Source organism: Rhinatrema bivittatum, chromosome 5, assembly GCF_901001135.1.
Source record: "Rhinatrema bivittatum chromosome 5, aRhiBiv1.1, whole genome shotgun sequence".
Classification (NCBI taxonomy): domain Eukaryota; kingdom Metazoa; phylum Chordata; class Amphibia; order Gymnophiona; family Rhinatrematidae; genus Rhinatrema; species Rhinatrema bivittatum.
This window is the reverse complement of record NC_042619.1, coordinates 234,608,362-234,624,728: the sequence shown is the minus strand read 5'-3', so window position 1 is coordinate 234,624,728 and position 16,367 is coordinate 234,608,362. Positions and strand designations below refer to the sequence as shown.

The window sequence follows — 16,367 nt, the reverse complement described above, 5'->3', positions numbered from 1 at the left end:
GTGGAAAAAGTTCTTGGTGGGCCCCCAACCAGTTTCCTGGTTGGGGGCTTTATTTTATTTACATCTGTCACACTGCCGTTGCCCTCCCTAGAGGGGGTGGGAAATTCCTCTCAGTATCTCTGATTTGGGCTAAGAAGCACGTCCTACTTCATTGGAACTCTGACTCTTTACCTTCGGTTTGACGGGCGAGCGTTAATGCGGCAACAAGCCCAGCTGGAATGGCTATGAAAAAAGCCACTGCAGCATCCTAAGCGCTTGCTGTTATTAAAAGACTATTTTCTTTTGTGGGAGAAAGTTGCCACCTCGTTGTAAGACGTTATAATCTCTCAGCCTAGAGTGAACGAGTGTGTGAATGGTATGAGGGGAGGGGGGGATGAAAAATTACTTACCTGAAAATGAAACCCAAGAGGCTAATGTTGTCTACCTTGCTATGTCTTTAATGGTGTTTTACTTTCAATATCATGTTTATTACCTGATGCTGTTCAACATTCAATATTCGCTTTGGTTTCAATAAAAGATATTTAAAATTAAAAAAAAAAAACCTCTAGGAATATGATCTCTCTGCAGAAAACATCCAGAGGTAGATAACCACTCCCCAGTTATTATTATTATTATTTATTTCTTTTATATACCGACATTCAATACCGACAGTTAGCATCCTTTCGGGCCGATACAGTAAAAACACGAGAGAGCGGGAGCGCACAGGCCACTCTCCTGTGCGCGCGATTCAGTATTTTCATTTATTAAAATTAGGCCTGGCTGTAAAAAGAGGCGCTAGGGACACTAGCGCGTCCCTAGCGCCTCTTTTTGGACAGGAGCGGCGGCTGTCAGCGGGTTTGACAGCTGATGCTCCTGCTGACAGCACCGGGTTCGGAAACCGGACGCAGGCAAAATTGAGCGTCCGGTTTTCAAACCCGCGAGCCGCAGGCCTATTTCAAATTATTATTATTTTTTTTTACTTTTTTAAACTTTCGGGACCTCCGACTTTATATCACCATGATATGAAGTCAGAGGGTGCACAGAAAAGCAGTTTTTCCAGTGCCCGGAGAAATTAATGCCTATCTTTGGGCAGGCGCTAATTTCTGAAAGTAAAATGTGAGGCTTGGCTGCACATTTTACTTACTGAATCACACGGGAATACCTAATAGGGCCATCAACGTGCATTTGCATGTTGCGGGCGCTATTAAGTTCGGTGGAGGGTAAAGCTAGCTGTCCAAATGCCGGCTAACAGTGCACTCCTGTTTGAAAGGAGAGGTGCATCTCCCTCAAAAGCAACGTGGAACAGGCTTCCATCCCTCACTACAGGCTAATCAGGCCACGTGAACGGCTAGCAAATACCTGCAACTCTCTGCACTACTCCAGGCTCCAGCACACTCACCTCTGGAATGAAAGGAAGCAGGCTTCCAGCTCAGATCCGCGTGGAGGAGGAAGCTGATGTTTTAAACACAAAACAGCACAAGAGCAAAGTAAGCATCGGCGATGCAGCAGGAAGCTGGGAGCCACCGAAGCTGTTCCTGGCTTTCAAAAAGCTACTAACTGCTCCCCTCATGCAGGCAGCTTGCCTCCTCTGCCTCAACATCCTGCTGCCGCTTAATCACAGCCCAAATCGGGGCTGGGAGAGAGCAAGAGCGCACAAAAGTACCGCAAAGCCCTCCCTCCAGTTCTATCACATAAGAAAAGTGCAAGCTTTTGCTCCCGAGACTCCCCCGTGCATACCTGCTGCCCTTTATCTGTAACGCCAGAGCCCCACCAGATCTTTGGGGACGGCAGTCTTAATGGCCACAGGGAGCCCCAGAGCTTGCACTCTGTAGCAGCAGCGAGCAGCAGATCCTCCAGAGGGGAGCTGAGGCAGCCATGGGGAGGTACAGCTTGACCTAGCGCACATGGCCTAGGGAGGAGCCGGGTTCTGCCCCACCCTCTTATCCTCCTCCTCCTCCCCGGCTCCCTGATCCAATGGGATCAAGCCTCTGACCGGAAGGGGCGGGGGTGCCCAGGATGCATGGCGGTGATTCTCCCCCTCCCTCTCGGACCTGACAGCGCCAGACTGCCACCCCCAGGTAACCGCATGGGACCGGTGCGGCACGGGAACCGCGGTTATCTGTGGTGTCCACGCAGGTTGCTCAGCACCGGACATTTATCCGTGATCAAAATGCACATTTTATTGGCGTCTCTTCTTATATTGTGTGCAAATCTTACCTGTGGTGCTAAGCTGTTAGCACTGTTGGATACTTCTGCCTATATGATTATGTCTGGAAAGACTATACTATGAATTATTTTGTATTCTGCTAGATGAATTATTTTTATATTCATACTTTTCACACTGATTTAGCCGATACATTACAACAGATACATGGGATGCCGCTTTCCTAAAATATTCTCAGGTCTTTTCTCTTAAAATATCGAACCTGATGTAATCAGCTGTGTGTTAAAACTGGGCGCTGAAAGTCAGCACAGTTTCTTAACGCACACACTAAAATAATTTTTAACTCTCAACGCAGTCAGTATGCTAATGCATTGGGAATTTAAAAAAAAGCACGCTAACCCGAAAATGTGCATAAAAACATTTCTGCACGTAAATGTTTTCTGCATAGAAAATATAGTTTAGATTTAGATTTTTATATTCTGCATTTTGCACTGTTTTAAGCACTCCAAAGCGATTACATTCAGGTACTGTAGGTATTTCCTTATCCCCAGAGGGATCATATTTCTGTGCATAAAACGTTATGTAAGCATACAAATCATTTTTTTCTGCTCAGAAAACTTTGTGAGTGTGCATAAATCATATTTGATACAAGGAAACATGATAGGGCTACACTTTTATGCTCACAGTCCATGTTCTACACAAAGCAATCTGCACAAACCCTATTTTATGAGCAGAAAACATGATTTGTGCACATAAACCATGTTTTCTGCATGTAAAATGGAGCACAGGACCTCTGCACCACCAATTCCAGGTTCAGCCCCATAGGCCAATACTGGCCCCAGGAACTACTCCTCCTCTGACCAGGAGATCCATGGAGCATTAACAGAACAGGGGTTAAGCAATACAACTCTCTGCATTAGGGGGTAATAGTTAATGCATTGGATTGCTATTGGAGGACACTAAGCAATATAAACAAGTTTTCCTCTCACATTTGCTGCATTCGGAGTAAGGTGTGCACTCATAACTGCGGGTTTTAGGATTCTGTGTTAATATATTACTTATAATAATTTTAAACTTGCACTTTGAGCTATTGTCACCCCGATAAAAAAAATATTTCCTTGTTCTGTCATGGTTTTTACAGCTATATATTTATAATAAAAGTGGCACGGTGACTCCTGGGCAGTCTGAAATTTCCACCATTGAATTTTGCTTGTTTCACCTCCGCCCTTGTCACATAACATGTCAAAATGTAACCTAAGAGAACCGGGACCCTTCTGTACCTTTATGTAAGAGAATTTCTTCCATTCATTCTGTTCATGTTTAGAGGTTATTTTTATTTCAAGAAAAAGGAGGCGCAGAATGGTTACAAAGCCAGCCGTGTGATCTTAGGAGTCCATTGCTCACTGAACAAAAAAAAAGTATGTGTTTATTTTCACAGGGGCCGATGCAATAAAAGTCACATAGAAAGCAGGTGCTGAACAGTCACGAAAACCAACGCCGGGTTTATCAGCGTCAGTTTTCGTGGCTGTCCGCCATATTGCATTAGGGGATTGATTAGCGCCTATTCTACCCGCGTCCATCTGCACGGTTCATCATTGTTGTATTCATCTGTTGTCTATGCGACCTTCCGTTCTTCTGTTATGCTCAATAAAAACCGTTTTTGACAAAGAGTGTGCTCGGCTCAGCGCACCATATTGCATGGGCCCCTCAGACTGCCCGTACTGAAAGTGGAGGGGAGAGGTAGAAGATTGAAAAACCTGCAACTGCTGGGCTCTGAGTATTTCTTGCGGTGTTCATTGGCTTGGGCATGGAGGCCTACAGGTGAAAGAATGAGCAGGTATAACGGGATAAGGGCCCTTCCGACATCAACCGGACGCGGGGCACTTTGTGAGGATGTCTTTACTAATAAAACTGATTAAAAAAAAAATCTCCAACATTTCTTCTCAGCAGTAGAAACTGGATGATTTCATTCAGAAAAAAAATGTTTTTGTTTTTAGTATAGTTCTTCTTATATGACTATTTACTTTTTTTTTACTTGAAATAAAACTTGAAAAAACAAGGAGAGGGGACAATATAATAGGATTCATTGTATAATTGTTGTTGGAGCAAATACTGATGCCGTGCGTTGTATTTATCAGCTGTTCATTGCAATTTGTAACAGTTGATGTTATATTGAAATCCTATTAAAAATGACTGACCGACATACACAGACATTTGGACACAGCATGTTGAGCTCCAGATGTTCAGATCGCTTCAGTGCCCGACGTTATATTTATTTTATCCCGGAATTGTGATCCAGCCATTACTTCTGGTCCGCCCTTCCTGACACATTTCGTGCCAGCATGCGAGACACTGGCAGATTCCTAACTGATGTGGGCTTCCTTTTGCAGGTTTAGGAGACGCTTGGGGACAACCGAGTCGAACTGCTTCTTTGGACAGTGTGGCCAAAGACCTGGGATCTCATTTGCTTCAGGTACCGAGCGACTCTTTCTTCATCTGCTCTCGTTAGCTTAGATTAAGGACAAGAAATAAGCTCTCCCCCCACCCCACCCCCATACTCCCTTTTTTTTAAGGTGAAAGACATGGATATATTTGTCAGACAGAGACCCTGGGAAGCAGAGACACCCTGGAAGGGCAGCAGAAGTGCCAAGCCCCTTCCCCCTTTCTCCAGTCCATCTCTCTCTCCATTTTCCGTAACGTTATTAGGCCCCTGCTCTCAGCTAGAGCAATGCCCTCCTGGCACAGAGGCTCCCAGGCATTTTTTCAAAGAGTTTGTCCATAGACCGAAGCCTGTGGGGCCGATGCAATAAAATTTGCGGAAAGCGGGCGCTGATTTTCCTAGCGTAGGCATGGCACCCACAACGGGAGCGCCATGCAATAAACAGATTAAGGGGTCGCGCCTCCGCGGTTACCGGTGGTCTGCCGGTTATGAACACCGATGCCGATAAACTCGGCGTCTGTTTTCATTACTGCAGTCAGCTGGTTATGAAAACCGGCAGGGGTTTTTTTTCTTTTTTTTTTTTAACTTTAAAAAAAAGTACAGAAAAGCAGAAAAAACTGCTTTTCTGTACTTTTTTTCAGTGCGCTCAGCTATTAACGCCTGCTCCAGGCTTTTCCGAATCCTAATGACTCGTCCTAAGGCCCCCAGCCATTGCACTGGGCAGATCTCAAAGGTTAGTTCCAGATTTCAGTGAGGCCATCCGCAGGCGAGGACCCGTTTCCCTAGGGCGTTGTGAATTTCCTCCGGATCCCCTCCACACTGAACGTTTCTTTTTTTTTTTTTTCGTTTTTACACCAGCTCTTTTGCGGATTATGGCTTCTGATGTAAATCTTTCTCTTTGCTAGTTTCGTATTTGCTTTTTTTTTTTTTTTTCCAGTCATCCTGCGGCCGCCGGGCTGTGGTACAGTAAATGCTTCTTTTATGTCAGGAACACCTTCGGAAGATTTTTCTCTAATGCAGGCAGTTTGGGCTTCCGAAAATACTCCAGGAGCATATGAAAATTTAATAATAAAACCCAAAAACTGGCTGATGGTATTCTTTAACAGAATATTAATTTGACAGCCAAAATCCTGCGCACACTTTCCTGGTTGTATTCCTGGAACATTTGAGCTGCTATCAATGACAATTTAATCAAACCCCTGCCATTACTGTGCTGTTTTTATTCAATTTGAAAGAAAACCTAATTTAAAAAAAAAAAAGAAATTTCCCTGAGTTATTTCATCCATTCTCTATCTACATAGCAGAATATTCTTCCATCATAACATGTGATTCACAATTCCCATTAATTGTCTCTCTTTCTCTCTCAGGAGAAATTCAGCAAATCAAAATATAATTGAAAGTTATGAAAAAAAAACCTGCAGAGGACTGGGCTTGCTCTTAAATCTCCTGTGACCCAGGATTTGTTACTGAAGGAGCAAGTCCTCCTGCAGAGCAACCTGTCTAGGGATCATTCAGCAACTCTTGACTTCTTTTCCAGACACTGGACGGCTTCGTGTTCGTGGTGTCCTCTGATGGTAAAATAATGTACATCTCGGAGACGGCCTCGGTCCATCTTGGCTTATCACAGGTAGGAGCTGCATTTTACTTGCACGGGGCTGAGTGAGTTGCTGCAGACAGAGCCCTGTTAAGAGTTTTCCCTCCCGTCCTGCACCAGATGTGGAGGCCTTACAGCTCCTTTCTGCTCCCTGCTTTCTGCCTGAAGGCACAAGCAATAACATTTCTTACGTATATGCTTAGCACTTACACATATTATTGTTATTTTTGGTACCTGCAAAATATTACATTTTTTGCTCTTTGTATGGACCTCAAACTCTTTAGTAAAAAAAACCTTTTTCACAGCGTTCCTCAGGGAGCACAATTTTTTAAATTTTAAAATACATATAATCCACTAGTCTAAAACAATTGTCAAAACTGTCAAGTATATATATGTAAATATATAGAGAGATATAATGTAGAAATAACTTACTTAATTTATACAGTTTTCTTCACTTTTCCTATATTAAGCAATAAGATATTAATTAAAATTAATTTCTACCACTTAGGGCATTTATTTTCTTATGTTGCAACACTGTTATTGAGATGGTGGGGTTTAACATTAGGTGTCATATTTTCAGTTTCTGGCAGAAAAAAAGGCAAAAATCAATGCAAAAGGCCTGCAGGCTCATTTCCCTTTACAGATCTGAAAGGGTGCATCTTTTGTCCAAGGATTATAGAGGCCTCTGCACTAAAAGCCATTTTCCCACAGTCACAATAGCTTGCCAATTAAAAATTTTCGGTGTCATCTACGACTCAGCATTTATCATTTTGAGATCAAAAAATGTAGTTAAGTTGTCATTCTATAAGCTACATCTGCTGCTTAGAGTAAAAGCATTTTGGTCATCCTCTGAATTTTTTATACCATATTGCAATCTGGCAAGACTGGACAACTGTAAGACAGTTTATATTGGGCTTCCTAATGTGACAACTGGAGCCCTACAGCTGGAGCAGAATGCAGCTGTGTGGATTCTTACAGGCGATCCTTGTGTGATGACAGTTCACCTGTTCTCAAATCATTTTATTGGCTACCTGTGCGATCACAGATTAGATTTAAAGTGATAATGGCGATTTTATAAAGCTTTAAATAATGCAGGCCCCACTGTGCATCTTGTCAGCCCTGAAGCTCTGTAGTTCCTCTTGCATGTTGAGGTCTAGTGGCTTGGTCCTTTTAGATTGTTATCGGTAAAGCTTGTTCATTCGGCTGAGGCATAGAGAGAGCTTTTTCAGTGGCTGGTTCCAGTTTGTGGAATACTTTGCCCGCTCAACTGCCCAGCCATGGGTTAGGAAAATGGTTGCTTGCAAACTGAGCGTCCCATTTTCCTAACCTGACCGCTGTCAAGACTTTAAAAAAAAAATTTGTATCTTCACGTTGCTGCTTTCTGTGGTTCCTCTGACTTAATATCGCCATCATAGTAAGTTGGAGGAAGCACAGAAAAGCAGTATTCTCTGCTTTCTGTTCAACCTTTGGGGCTCCTCAAAACTTAATGCCATCTCTAGGGCTGACATTCGTTTTTGAGGGTTAAAATGTGCGTGACAGGGTGCAAGGTGATTTTTTTACATTGGGGGTAATAGCCTCATCAAGTTTAGATGAGCTGATACCCTTATTGCATCAAGGGTTATGGACGCGCGTCCAAAACGCACGTCCGACCACGGGTTAACCTGTGCGCTAGCCTGAGCACATGGTATTCCATCGGCCTGTGTGGGTTGTTCTGTAACTCATCTTGAACTATGAGGAATGCAAGTTTTATTATTATTAATATCTGAGGAAAAACCCCTTTAATATCATCAGGCTCTTTAGTTTCCTACAACTTCAGAAAGAGAAAAACCCACAGAAAAGATCATACAAGCTGAAACTTGCACAAAAAAAGTGCTGGGGTATTTATTTTATGCTCAAAAGTGCTCAGTGTGAGAATTGCGTAAAAGCTCCACAGATCTATCTACCCACATTTTCATTTGAACAATTCTTTTTGTCTCCTCTCCCCTACCTTCCAGAAGTTACAGATAATCAAATCCTTCGGCAGGAGATACTTTCTCTTAATACTGTGCAAGCGAACTGACTTGGAGGCGGTTTGCTTTTTTTTTTTTTATGTTCTATGGTTATAACTGATATAAAATCCTTCTCATGTTTGACCTGCTTGCCCCTGTTCACATGTTACGTGGCAAACTTCCCTTTGCCATCAAGAATCTGGAACCGACCACTGAAAAACAAGCGTTGAGTTCCCTGTTACTTCAGCACATCCTTCGCCCTCGGATACACTTGATATGGAATCCAGATAATGTGAAGGTCCTAAATCAGGGATCTAGTCTGCAAAGGTTTACACTCATTCTGTGCCAGTCAGGAAAATAGGGATAGGAGTGAACTTTTCCAGTGACTTAATAGACGAGAACTCCCAGCTGCCGTAAGCAATGATCCCATGCGTCTGCAGCAGAGATTTAATTTAATGTAACTTCAAAAATGACCGCGGATAAGGACTGCAAGGCCCGTCTAGTCTGCTTGGTCCCGATGCAATACCACATATCCCATTCAGTCTCAGGCTTTACCATCACATCATTGTATCTAAAGATTTTCTGTACTTAACCCAGGCTTTCTTGAATTCCGTTACTGACTCGGCCCCTGCCTCCTCCATTTTTAACTAAAGGCCTGATTCAACCTTTGATGGTTTTTTTTTTTGTAATGTGGTTTCACATAAGGGTTTTATTTGCAAAAAACAAAAATCCCTGAATCAGCCAATCAGATTGGCAAATGCTGTTTTATTTTTTTCAAGTGAATAAACTCTCCCCACCTCCTACTCTCCCTCCCCTACTGCCATACACAGTTGGATTTCAACCATGTAGAAAGTTTCTGGATCTGGTTCACAGCCTGTTGTTTACATGCAGGAGAAACAGAATCCACAATTAGAACTGAAACAAAATGCCAGAATAATCAGTCTTAAAAGCCCATCCATAATCTGAATGTTTACTGGTCAGCGGGTTTTGTTGAATCATAATGGGAGATCAGATTCTTAAGATCTCTAGAAAACCAAGGACAAACTGACAAAGTTCACAGTTTGAGGGATAATGTTATGTTATATTAAACTTATAGACTGCTGTCCTTGAACAAAAGTTCAACCCAAAGCAGTTTACAACAAAACAAGATAGTGCAACAAATCATCAAATGCATTCTAATAATCATACATCAATAAAGTACGTAACACATCATAATAAGGTGCTCCCTCTGACAGCTTGCTCACAGTGGGCCGGATTTTAAAAGCTCTTCGCGCATAAATCCAGTGCATTTACGCTCCTAGAGTGCCTTACACGTGCCGGGCCTATTTTATAAAGGCCCGGGACGCGTCTAAGTCCCAGGGCTTTACTAAAGGGGCATCCAGGGGCAGGGCAGAGGCCTCCAGCACAGCGGCCATTTGCCTCCAGGCAGGCGCAAAAGGTGAGATAAGAAATTGGGAGGGGGGGTTTAGAGTAGGGCTAGGGGGAGAAAGGTTGGGGGGAGGGAACGGGGGAAAGCAGTGCGGCTCGGCGCGCGCAAGGTGCACAATTGTGCACCCCCTTGCATGCGCCGACCCCGAATTATAACATGCGCGCGCATGTTATAAAATCGGGCGTACATGTACTTTAACTTGATGTAGCTTGCAAGTAGGACTCTGGAAAAACAGCTGCTTTCTATGCTGATAAGCAGGGAGGCAAAGTATGAGTACAAAATATGGGGCGGATTTTAAGAGCCCTGCTCACCTAAATCCGCCCAAATCCGGGCGGATTTAGGCGAGCAGGGCCCTGCGCGCCGGTGAGCCTATTTTACATAGGCCTACCGGCGCGCGCAGAGCCCCGGGACTCGGGTAAGTCCCAGGGTTTTCTGAGGGGGGCGTGTCGGGGGGGCGGGCCCGAGCCGTGCGGCGTTTTCGGGGCGTGTCGGGAGCGGTCCGGGGGCGGGCCCGGGGGCGGGCCCGGGGGCGTGGTTACGGCCCAGGGCGGTCCGGGGGCATGGCCGCGCCCTCCGGACCCGCCCCCAGGTCGCGTCCCGGCACGCTAGCGGCCCGCTGGCGCGCAGGGATTTACGTCTCCCTCCGGGAGGCGTAAATCCCCCGACAAAGGTAAGGGGGGGGTTTAGACAGGGCCAGGCGGGTGGGTTAGGTAGGGGAAGGGAGGGGAAGGTGAGGGGAGGGCAAAAGAAAGTTCCCTCCGAGGCCGCTCCAATTTCGGAGCGGCCTCGGAGGGAACGGGGGTAGGCTGCGCGGCTCGGCGCGCGCCGGCTATACGGAATTGATAGCCTTGCGCGCGCCGATCCAGGATTTTAGCGGATACGCGCGGCTACGCGCGTATCTACTAAAATCCCGCGTACTTTTGCTTGCGCCTGATGCGCCAGCAAAAGTACGCCAAATCGCGCGGTTTGAAAATCTACCCCAGCATGAGGTAATGTTTGCTTTATGAATGACCCTTGGTCTCCCTTGAATTAAATTGCAATTTTTTTCTTTTTTTTAAATGCAGTTTATACATTTTAAGCAAACAGCTTAAAAAAAAAGAGCATACTAAACAGTGAAATTAAAAAGAAAGAAAAGAAGAAAAATATCAATTAATTATTACATGGTAGAATGCATTATCAAGTCCTCTAGAAATACAGGGACCCATCAGAAACAAAACCCCTCAATAATTAAAAAGAACAATAGTGAAGACCTTACTGCCAGCTGTAAAAATTCATTAAAGTAAAGATAACAACTAATGACATGTAAAAAATCCCATCAAATCAGGGGAGGTGATATACAGGCCTTCAAATTGTACAACCACAGTTGAACTGTTGAGGAATCTAATTGCTGTGGATGAACGAGCACGTGAGGTGCACCTTCAAACACAATAGAACCTTTACATGGAAACTTGAGCTGATAATCAGCACTTATAGCCAACACACACCCACAGCTTCCAAAACATCTTCTGCCTTGCCTGAGCTACTTTGCTGACGTCAGGAAAGATGCACACAAATAAAAACAAAAAAACTATATATGTATGTATATATATATATATATATATATATATATATATACACACACACACACACACACACAAGTTGATGCTTTTTTATTGGACTAACAATATATTTCTTGATGAGCTTTTGAGAGCTAATACTCTCCTCTTTAGGTCAGAATTCAAATGAGCAAAAGATGACATCCTGCATCCTCCAAACTGCACTTTTTATTGTATAAACCACTTAAGAGGGCAGCATTCAATATGACCTATCTTTCCTAAGAAACAGCACTTACTAAAAGGCAAAAAATAAGAGCGATACCAACTGGGCCGGATTTTAAAAGGGTTACGCGCATAAGTTATGCGCTTAACCCTCTTAAAAGGCCCCTGCGCGCGCTGAGCCTATTTTGCATAGGCTCGGCGGCGCACGCAAGCCCCGGGACGCGTGTAAGTCCCGGGGCTTTGCAAAGGGGGCGTGTCAGGGGCGTGTCGGATGGTCGGTGCGAATTTCAGAGCAGGGCAGGAGGCATGTTGGGGGCGTGACGCCGGCCCGGGGGCGTGGTTGAGGCCTCCGGACCAGCCCCCGGGTCGGGTGATGGCACGCCAGCAGCCTGCTGGTGTGCGCAGATTTACGCCTGCCAGAGGCAGGCGTAAATCTACCGACAATGGTAGGGGGGGTGTTTATATAGGGCCGGGGGGGGGGGGGGGGGTTAGGTAGGGGAAGGGAGGGGAGGGGAAGGTGCGGGGGGGTGGAGAGAAAGTTCCCTCCGAGGCTGCTCCGATTTCGGAGCGGCCTTGGAGGGAACAGGCTGCACGTGCCGGACTCGGCGCGCACAGGTTGCACAAATGTGCGCCCCCTTGCGCGTGCCGACCCCGGATTTTATAAGATACGCGCGGCTACGCGCGTATCTTATAAAATCCAGCGTACTTTTGTTCGCGCATGCACTGTTTTTGAAAATATACCCCACTATGAACAACAGAGGAAAAATCGCTCTGGGAGTTAAAGCAGCATATGTACATTTAGATACACTAAAACATCTTAAGTGTGTCCATCATATTTCCAGCCCTAGACTGCACATCTATTTTGTGTCTAAAGTCAAGGCAAGCAGTTATAATCATAGGTCATATCCATGTCAAAAGATTTTTCTGTGCTCAATGTTTATATATCATATGCAAGTAAAAGCCTCTTATTTGGAGGAGTGATTCAACATTCAAAAGAACAGCTGTACATATTCCAAGAAGCAGCAAGCTGAGATTGTGAAGGACCCCCAGTGAACTCTACTCTGTAGTAATTCCTCGAGAGATGCATCAAATGTGTCTAAATTCTCCTGCTTGAGCTCCTACTGTAGAGCTATGGTCTGCACTTGGATATTCTCAGACTCTGACTTCGTATATTCTGTTATTAGTAACAATAAGTCCAATGCACGTTTATTGAGGATGGCTAGGCATTTATCCATGAATTCTTCATTGTCCGGAAAACTCCTTGGCTCTTTGTTAATCCGTACACCCCGTGGGATCATTTGGTTCTTAAAATATTCTGTAAGCATGGCCCAGTGTAATTCTGCCCTAAAATATTAACGCCTTCAAAGATAAGTATATATTCCAGGTCAAGTGGCATTTTATCTTTTTAAAGGCACTTCAAACTTCAAAATCGAGCCTGAGTGGACTAATCAAATTCATTTCTTGTTAATTCAGAGATGTCCCATCTGGAGTGTTTGTTTTAATTTTAGCAAATTGGCAGCCAAGTGGCAAATTTCCATGTGGCTCCAAAGTAACAAAAGAGTAATTTATAATTAGTTTCTGCTTCCTGGATAATTAGAAGGGGAAATGGTAAGGGAGTAATTGCATAACAGGCTGCATAACCGCAGACTGCGTTGCACCAGTTTTCAAAGCCAACATACGCATTCTGCCACCACTTCTATGGAGAGGCTGTTAAATGCGCTCACTAATCTCTCTGTAAAAAAAAAAATTTCCTTAGTCTACCCCCTTTCACCCTCATCCCATGACCCCTCATTCTAGAGCCTCCCTTCCATTGAAAGAGGTCTACCTCCTGTGCCTGGAAACCTTGGAGTTATTTAAACATCTTAACATATCTTCCCTGTCTCACCTTTCCTCTAGGGTGTACATGTTCAGATCTCTAAGTCTATCCCCATATGCTTTAGAACAGAGATCACTAACTATTTTAGTAGCCACCCTCTGGACTGATTCCAACTGCTTTATATCCTTTTGGAGGTGCAGCTTGGGAACTGTACCCAGTATTCCAAATGAAGTCTCACCGGACATTTATACAGGGACAATATCATCTCCCTTTTTCTGTTGGTCATTCCTCTCTCTGTACAACCAAGGCTTCTTTCTGGCTTTTGCCATTGCTTTATCCACCTTTTTGGCCACCTTAACCTTTTAGGTACCAATGTTCCACAAGTGGAATATTTTTTCATATACTTTTAATTACTCGCAAATTGTTTTATACCATATTTGGGTCTAGTTAACTAAGATATGTAAAAAGGGGCAACAGGAAATAATTCCTTCAATGAGCAGGATCTAAAAGGTTAAGATCATCAAATATGATCAGCCCCCAAAACTGCTCTTCTTTTGTGCTTAGAAGAATTTCACCTCAATACTGTATCTCTCCCTTGGGTTTTTGCATCCCAAATGTATTATTCTGTATTTTTTAGTATTAAATCTTAGCTGCCAGACCTAGACCATCCCTCAAGCTTCACTAGATCCCTTCTTATGTTTTCACACCTATCATCGGCAAAAAGAGAAACCTGTCCCGATGATCCTTCCGCAATATTGCTCATGAAAATGTTGAAAAGAAAAAGGACCGATCACTAGTAATGCCCCCTCCTCAGAGTAAACTCTATTTACTACTACCCTTTGTCCCCTCCCACTCAACCAGTTTCTAACTCATTCAGTCACTTTAGCACTCACACCAAAGATGTTCAATTTATTTATATATCATATGCATATGAAATATAAATATGCGGAACCATGTCAAAGGTCTTACTGAAATCCAAATACACTACATCTAGTGCTCTCCCCTGATCCAATTCTGGTCACTTAATCAAAGAAATTGATCAGATTTGCCTGCCAAGATTGATCTCCGGTAAAACCGTGCTGCCTCGGATCTTGGAATCCATTGGATTCCAAAAATTGCACTATCCTCTGTTTTTAGCAGCAATTCCATTAATTTTCTCACTGCAGAGTTCAGACTAACTGACCTGTAGTTCCCAGCCTCTTCCTTACTTCCACTTTTGTGAATAGGAACCACATCCGCCTGTCTCCAATCCTCTGGAACAATTCCCAACTTTAAAGAAGCATTGAAAATATCATCCAGCAAAGCTATCAGGATGTACTCATTCCGGCCCCTTCGCTTTATCTACTTCACGTTTATTTAGCTCCTCCCGAACACACTGTTCTGAAAATCAATTGAGATTCACTTCACTTCCAATCTTATTTGTGTTCATTTTATGTGCTTCTGTTCCAGGCCCTTCCACAGTGACCACCGAACAGAAATGTTTGTTAAGCAATATTGCTTTTTCCTCATCACCCTCTCCATGTTTCTCTCCTCCGTTTCTGACTCTCACAATGCCAATTTTGCCCTTCCTCCTATCAGTAGCATATCTGAAAAGAAATTCCCGTCTCCCCGTGTTATTCTATTTGCATTTTTTTCTTCCATTTGCATCTTTGCATTCCTGACTCCTTTCCCAGCTTCTCTTAACTTTTCTAGATATTGTAGCCTGTCTTCCTCTTTCCACGATCTCCCAGAGTTTATGAACACTAACCTTTTTCCCTTACCGTTTCAGCTGCTTCTTTACATGAAAGTGAAAAACAGAGAAGAGCTACAAAATTCAAGGCATGTGCATGATTGTGACTGCTTTATCGAGTAATCCGTGACTGGAACTAGTTAATTGGTATCAGTAAATGGAAGCTAATTGTTTTCATGAAAGAGCTCTGAAAGTGGTGCAGGGGCTGAGGTGTTTGTCTGCCAGGATCTTGCATCATTGTGCTATCTGTATTACCTGCATTAATACCAGACATGTTGGAAATAAATAGTAGGGGACAGGTACACAGAACACACCAATACAGCCTTTCAATAAAAGAGAATGGACAGGAGCGGGACCAGTGGAAAAAAACTAAGAAGTGTTTAAATATTCAGGCTTCCATTGCTATTCCAGGCTATTCGAACAAGCATTTTCATAGTCAGGCTGGTCCCCTCGCTCTATTATATAACTTATTTTATGAGTTTTATGGGCAGCTAGAATTAGTTTGATGTTAGAATCTAAATTTATTTAATAATTGTTTTATAGTAACTATGTTTTATAATATGTTTTAAATGTTTTAAGATTGGTTTTTATCTTAGTTTAGTCATTGATTATTTTAATGTATGCATCATTGGATTTGTACAATGATGTGATGTAAACCGATATGAAGCTCTCACGAATATCGGTATACAAAAAGTGAATAAATAAATAAATAAATAAATACTAAGATCTTATCCTAAGGTAATGGGTAGAATTGAATTGAGCAGTGGAAGACAGAGTGATCTAGTGGTTTTTGGACTGTGGTTCAAGAAACATTCTGGAATAAAAGGTCAAACTTCTGTCACTGACTATCTGTGTGACCTTGGAAAAAAAAGCAATATAGTTGCTTGTGCCTCTGGATCTGGAATTCCTAACTTTGACCTTGAATTACCCTTCACTTTGCATCTGCCTTGTAATTATTGTTTGCAAATGTGCTTTGATTAAAACCACAATATAAACCTGTCACAACATTATAAAAATACAAGAAACTCTGAATTAGGAGTCTTGCACAGTTCACTGATGACAGAAAGCTACGTGGGCATTCATTATGGAAACAAGAATCTAAGGGGTTTTGATGTTTTATTCTGGAGCTTAACACAATCACATCAAGACACGTTTACATGACACATTTCTGTAACCTATGATAAATAACATTAAAAAAAACCAAACAAAAATAAATTGAATTTAGAATACAAAGAATGAGAGCAATGATTTGGATGAGAGAGGGACCTTGTCAAACCTTTGGTGACTGCATATTGGATGGGTGTAACTATTTTACATGCAGGAAAAGCCAGACCAATACAATCCGATTATTGATTGATTGATTTGGGCTTTTCTGGAGCACAAACATGCACCTCCCCTACCCCATCCATTCACTATGCAGCTGGATAAAAGGTTTGAAATGGAACTGGGGTTTTAATATATGTAGAGAAGA

The 16,367-nt window shown here is 43.2% G+C and overlaps 1 protein-coding gene across 4 annotated transcripts in view; it reads left to right on the top strand.

The window, feature by feature from the left end:
* The window catches only part of SIM2 (SIM bHLH transcription factor 2), a 110,449-nt gene that overhangs the window by 46,033 nt on the left and 48,049 nt on the right, over nucleotides 1-16,367 (top strand). For 2 of the 4 annotated variants that reach the window (XM_029603472.1, XM_029603470.1), the window contains exons 2-3: nucleotides 4,534-4,616; nucleotides 6,121-6,210. The exons of 1 other annotated variant lie outside the window; for it this stretch is intronic. In XM_029603472.1, coding sequence (XP_029459332.1) covers nucleotides 4,534-4,616; nucleotides 6,121-6,210 — 173 coding nt within the window. Of the gene's footprint in view, nucleotides 1-1,931; nucleotides 2,058-4,533; nucleotides 4,617-6,120; nucleotides 6,211-16,367 lie in introns of those variants that run through there. One more of the 4 variants, XM_029603471.1, reaches the window with a different exon arrangement.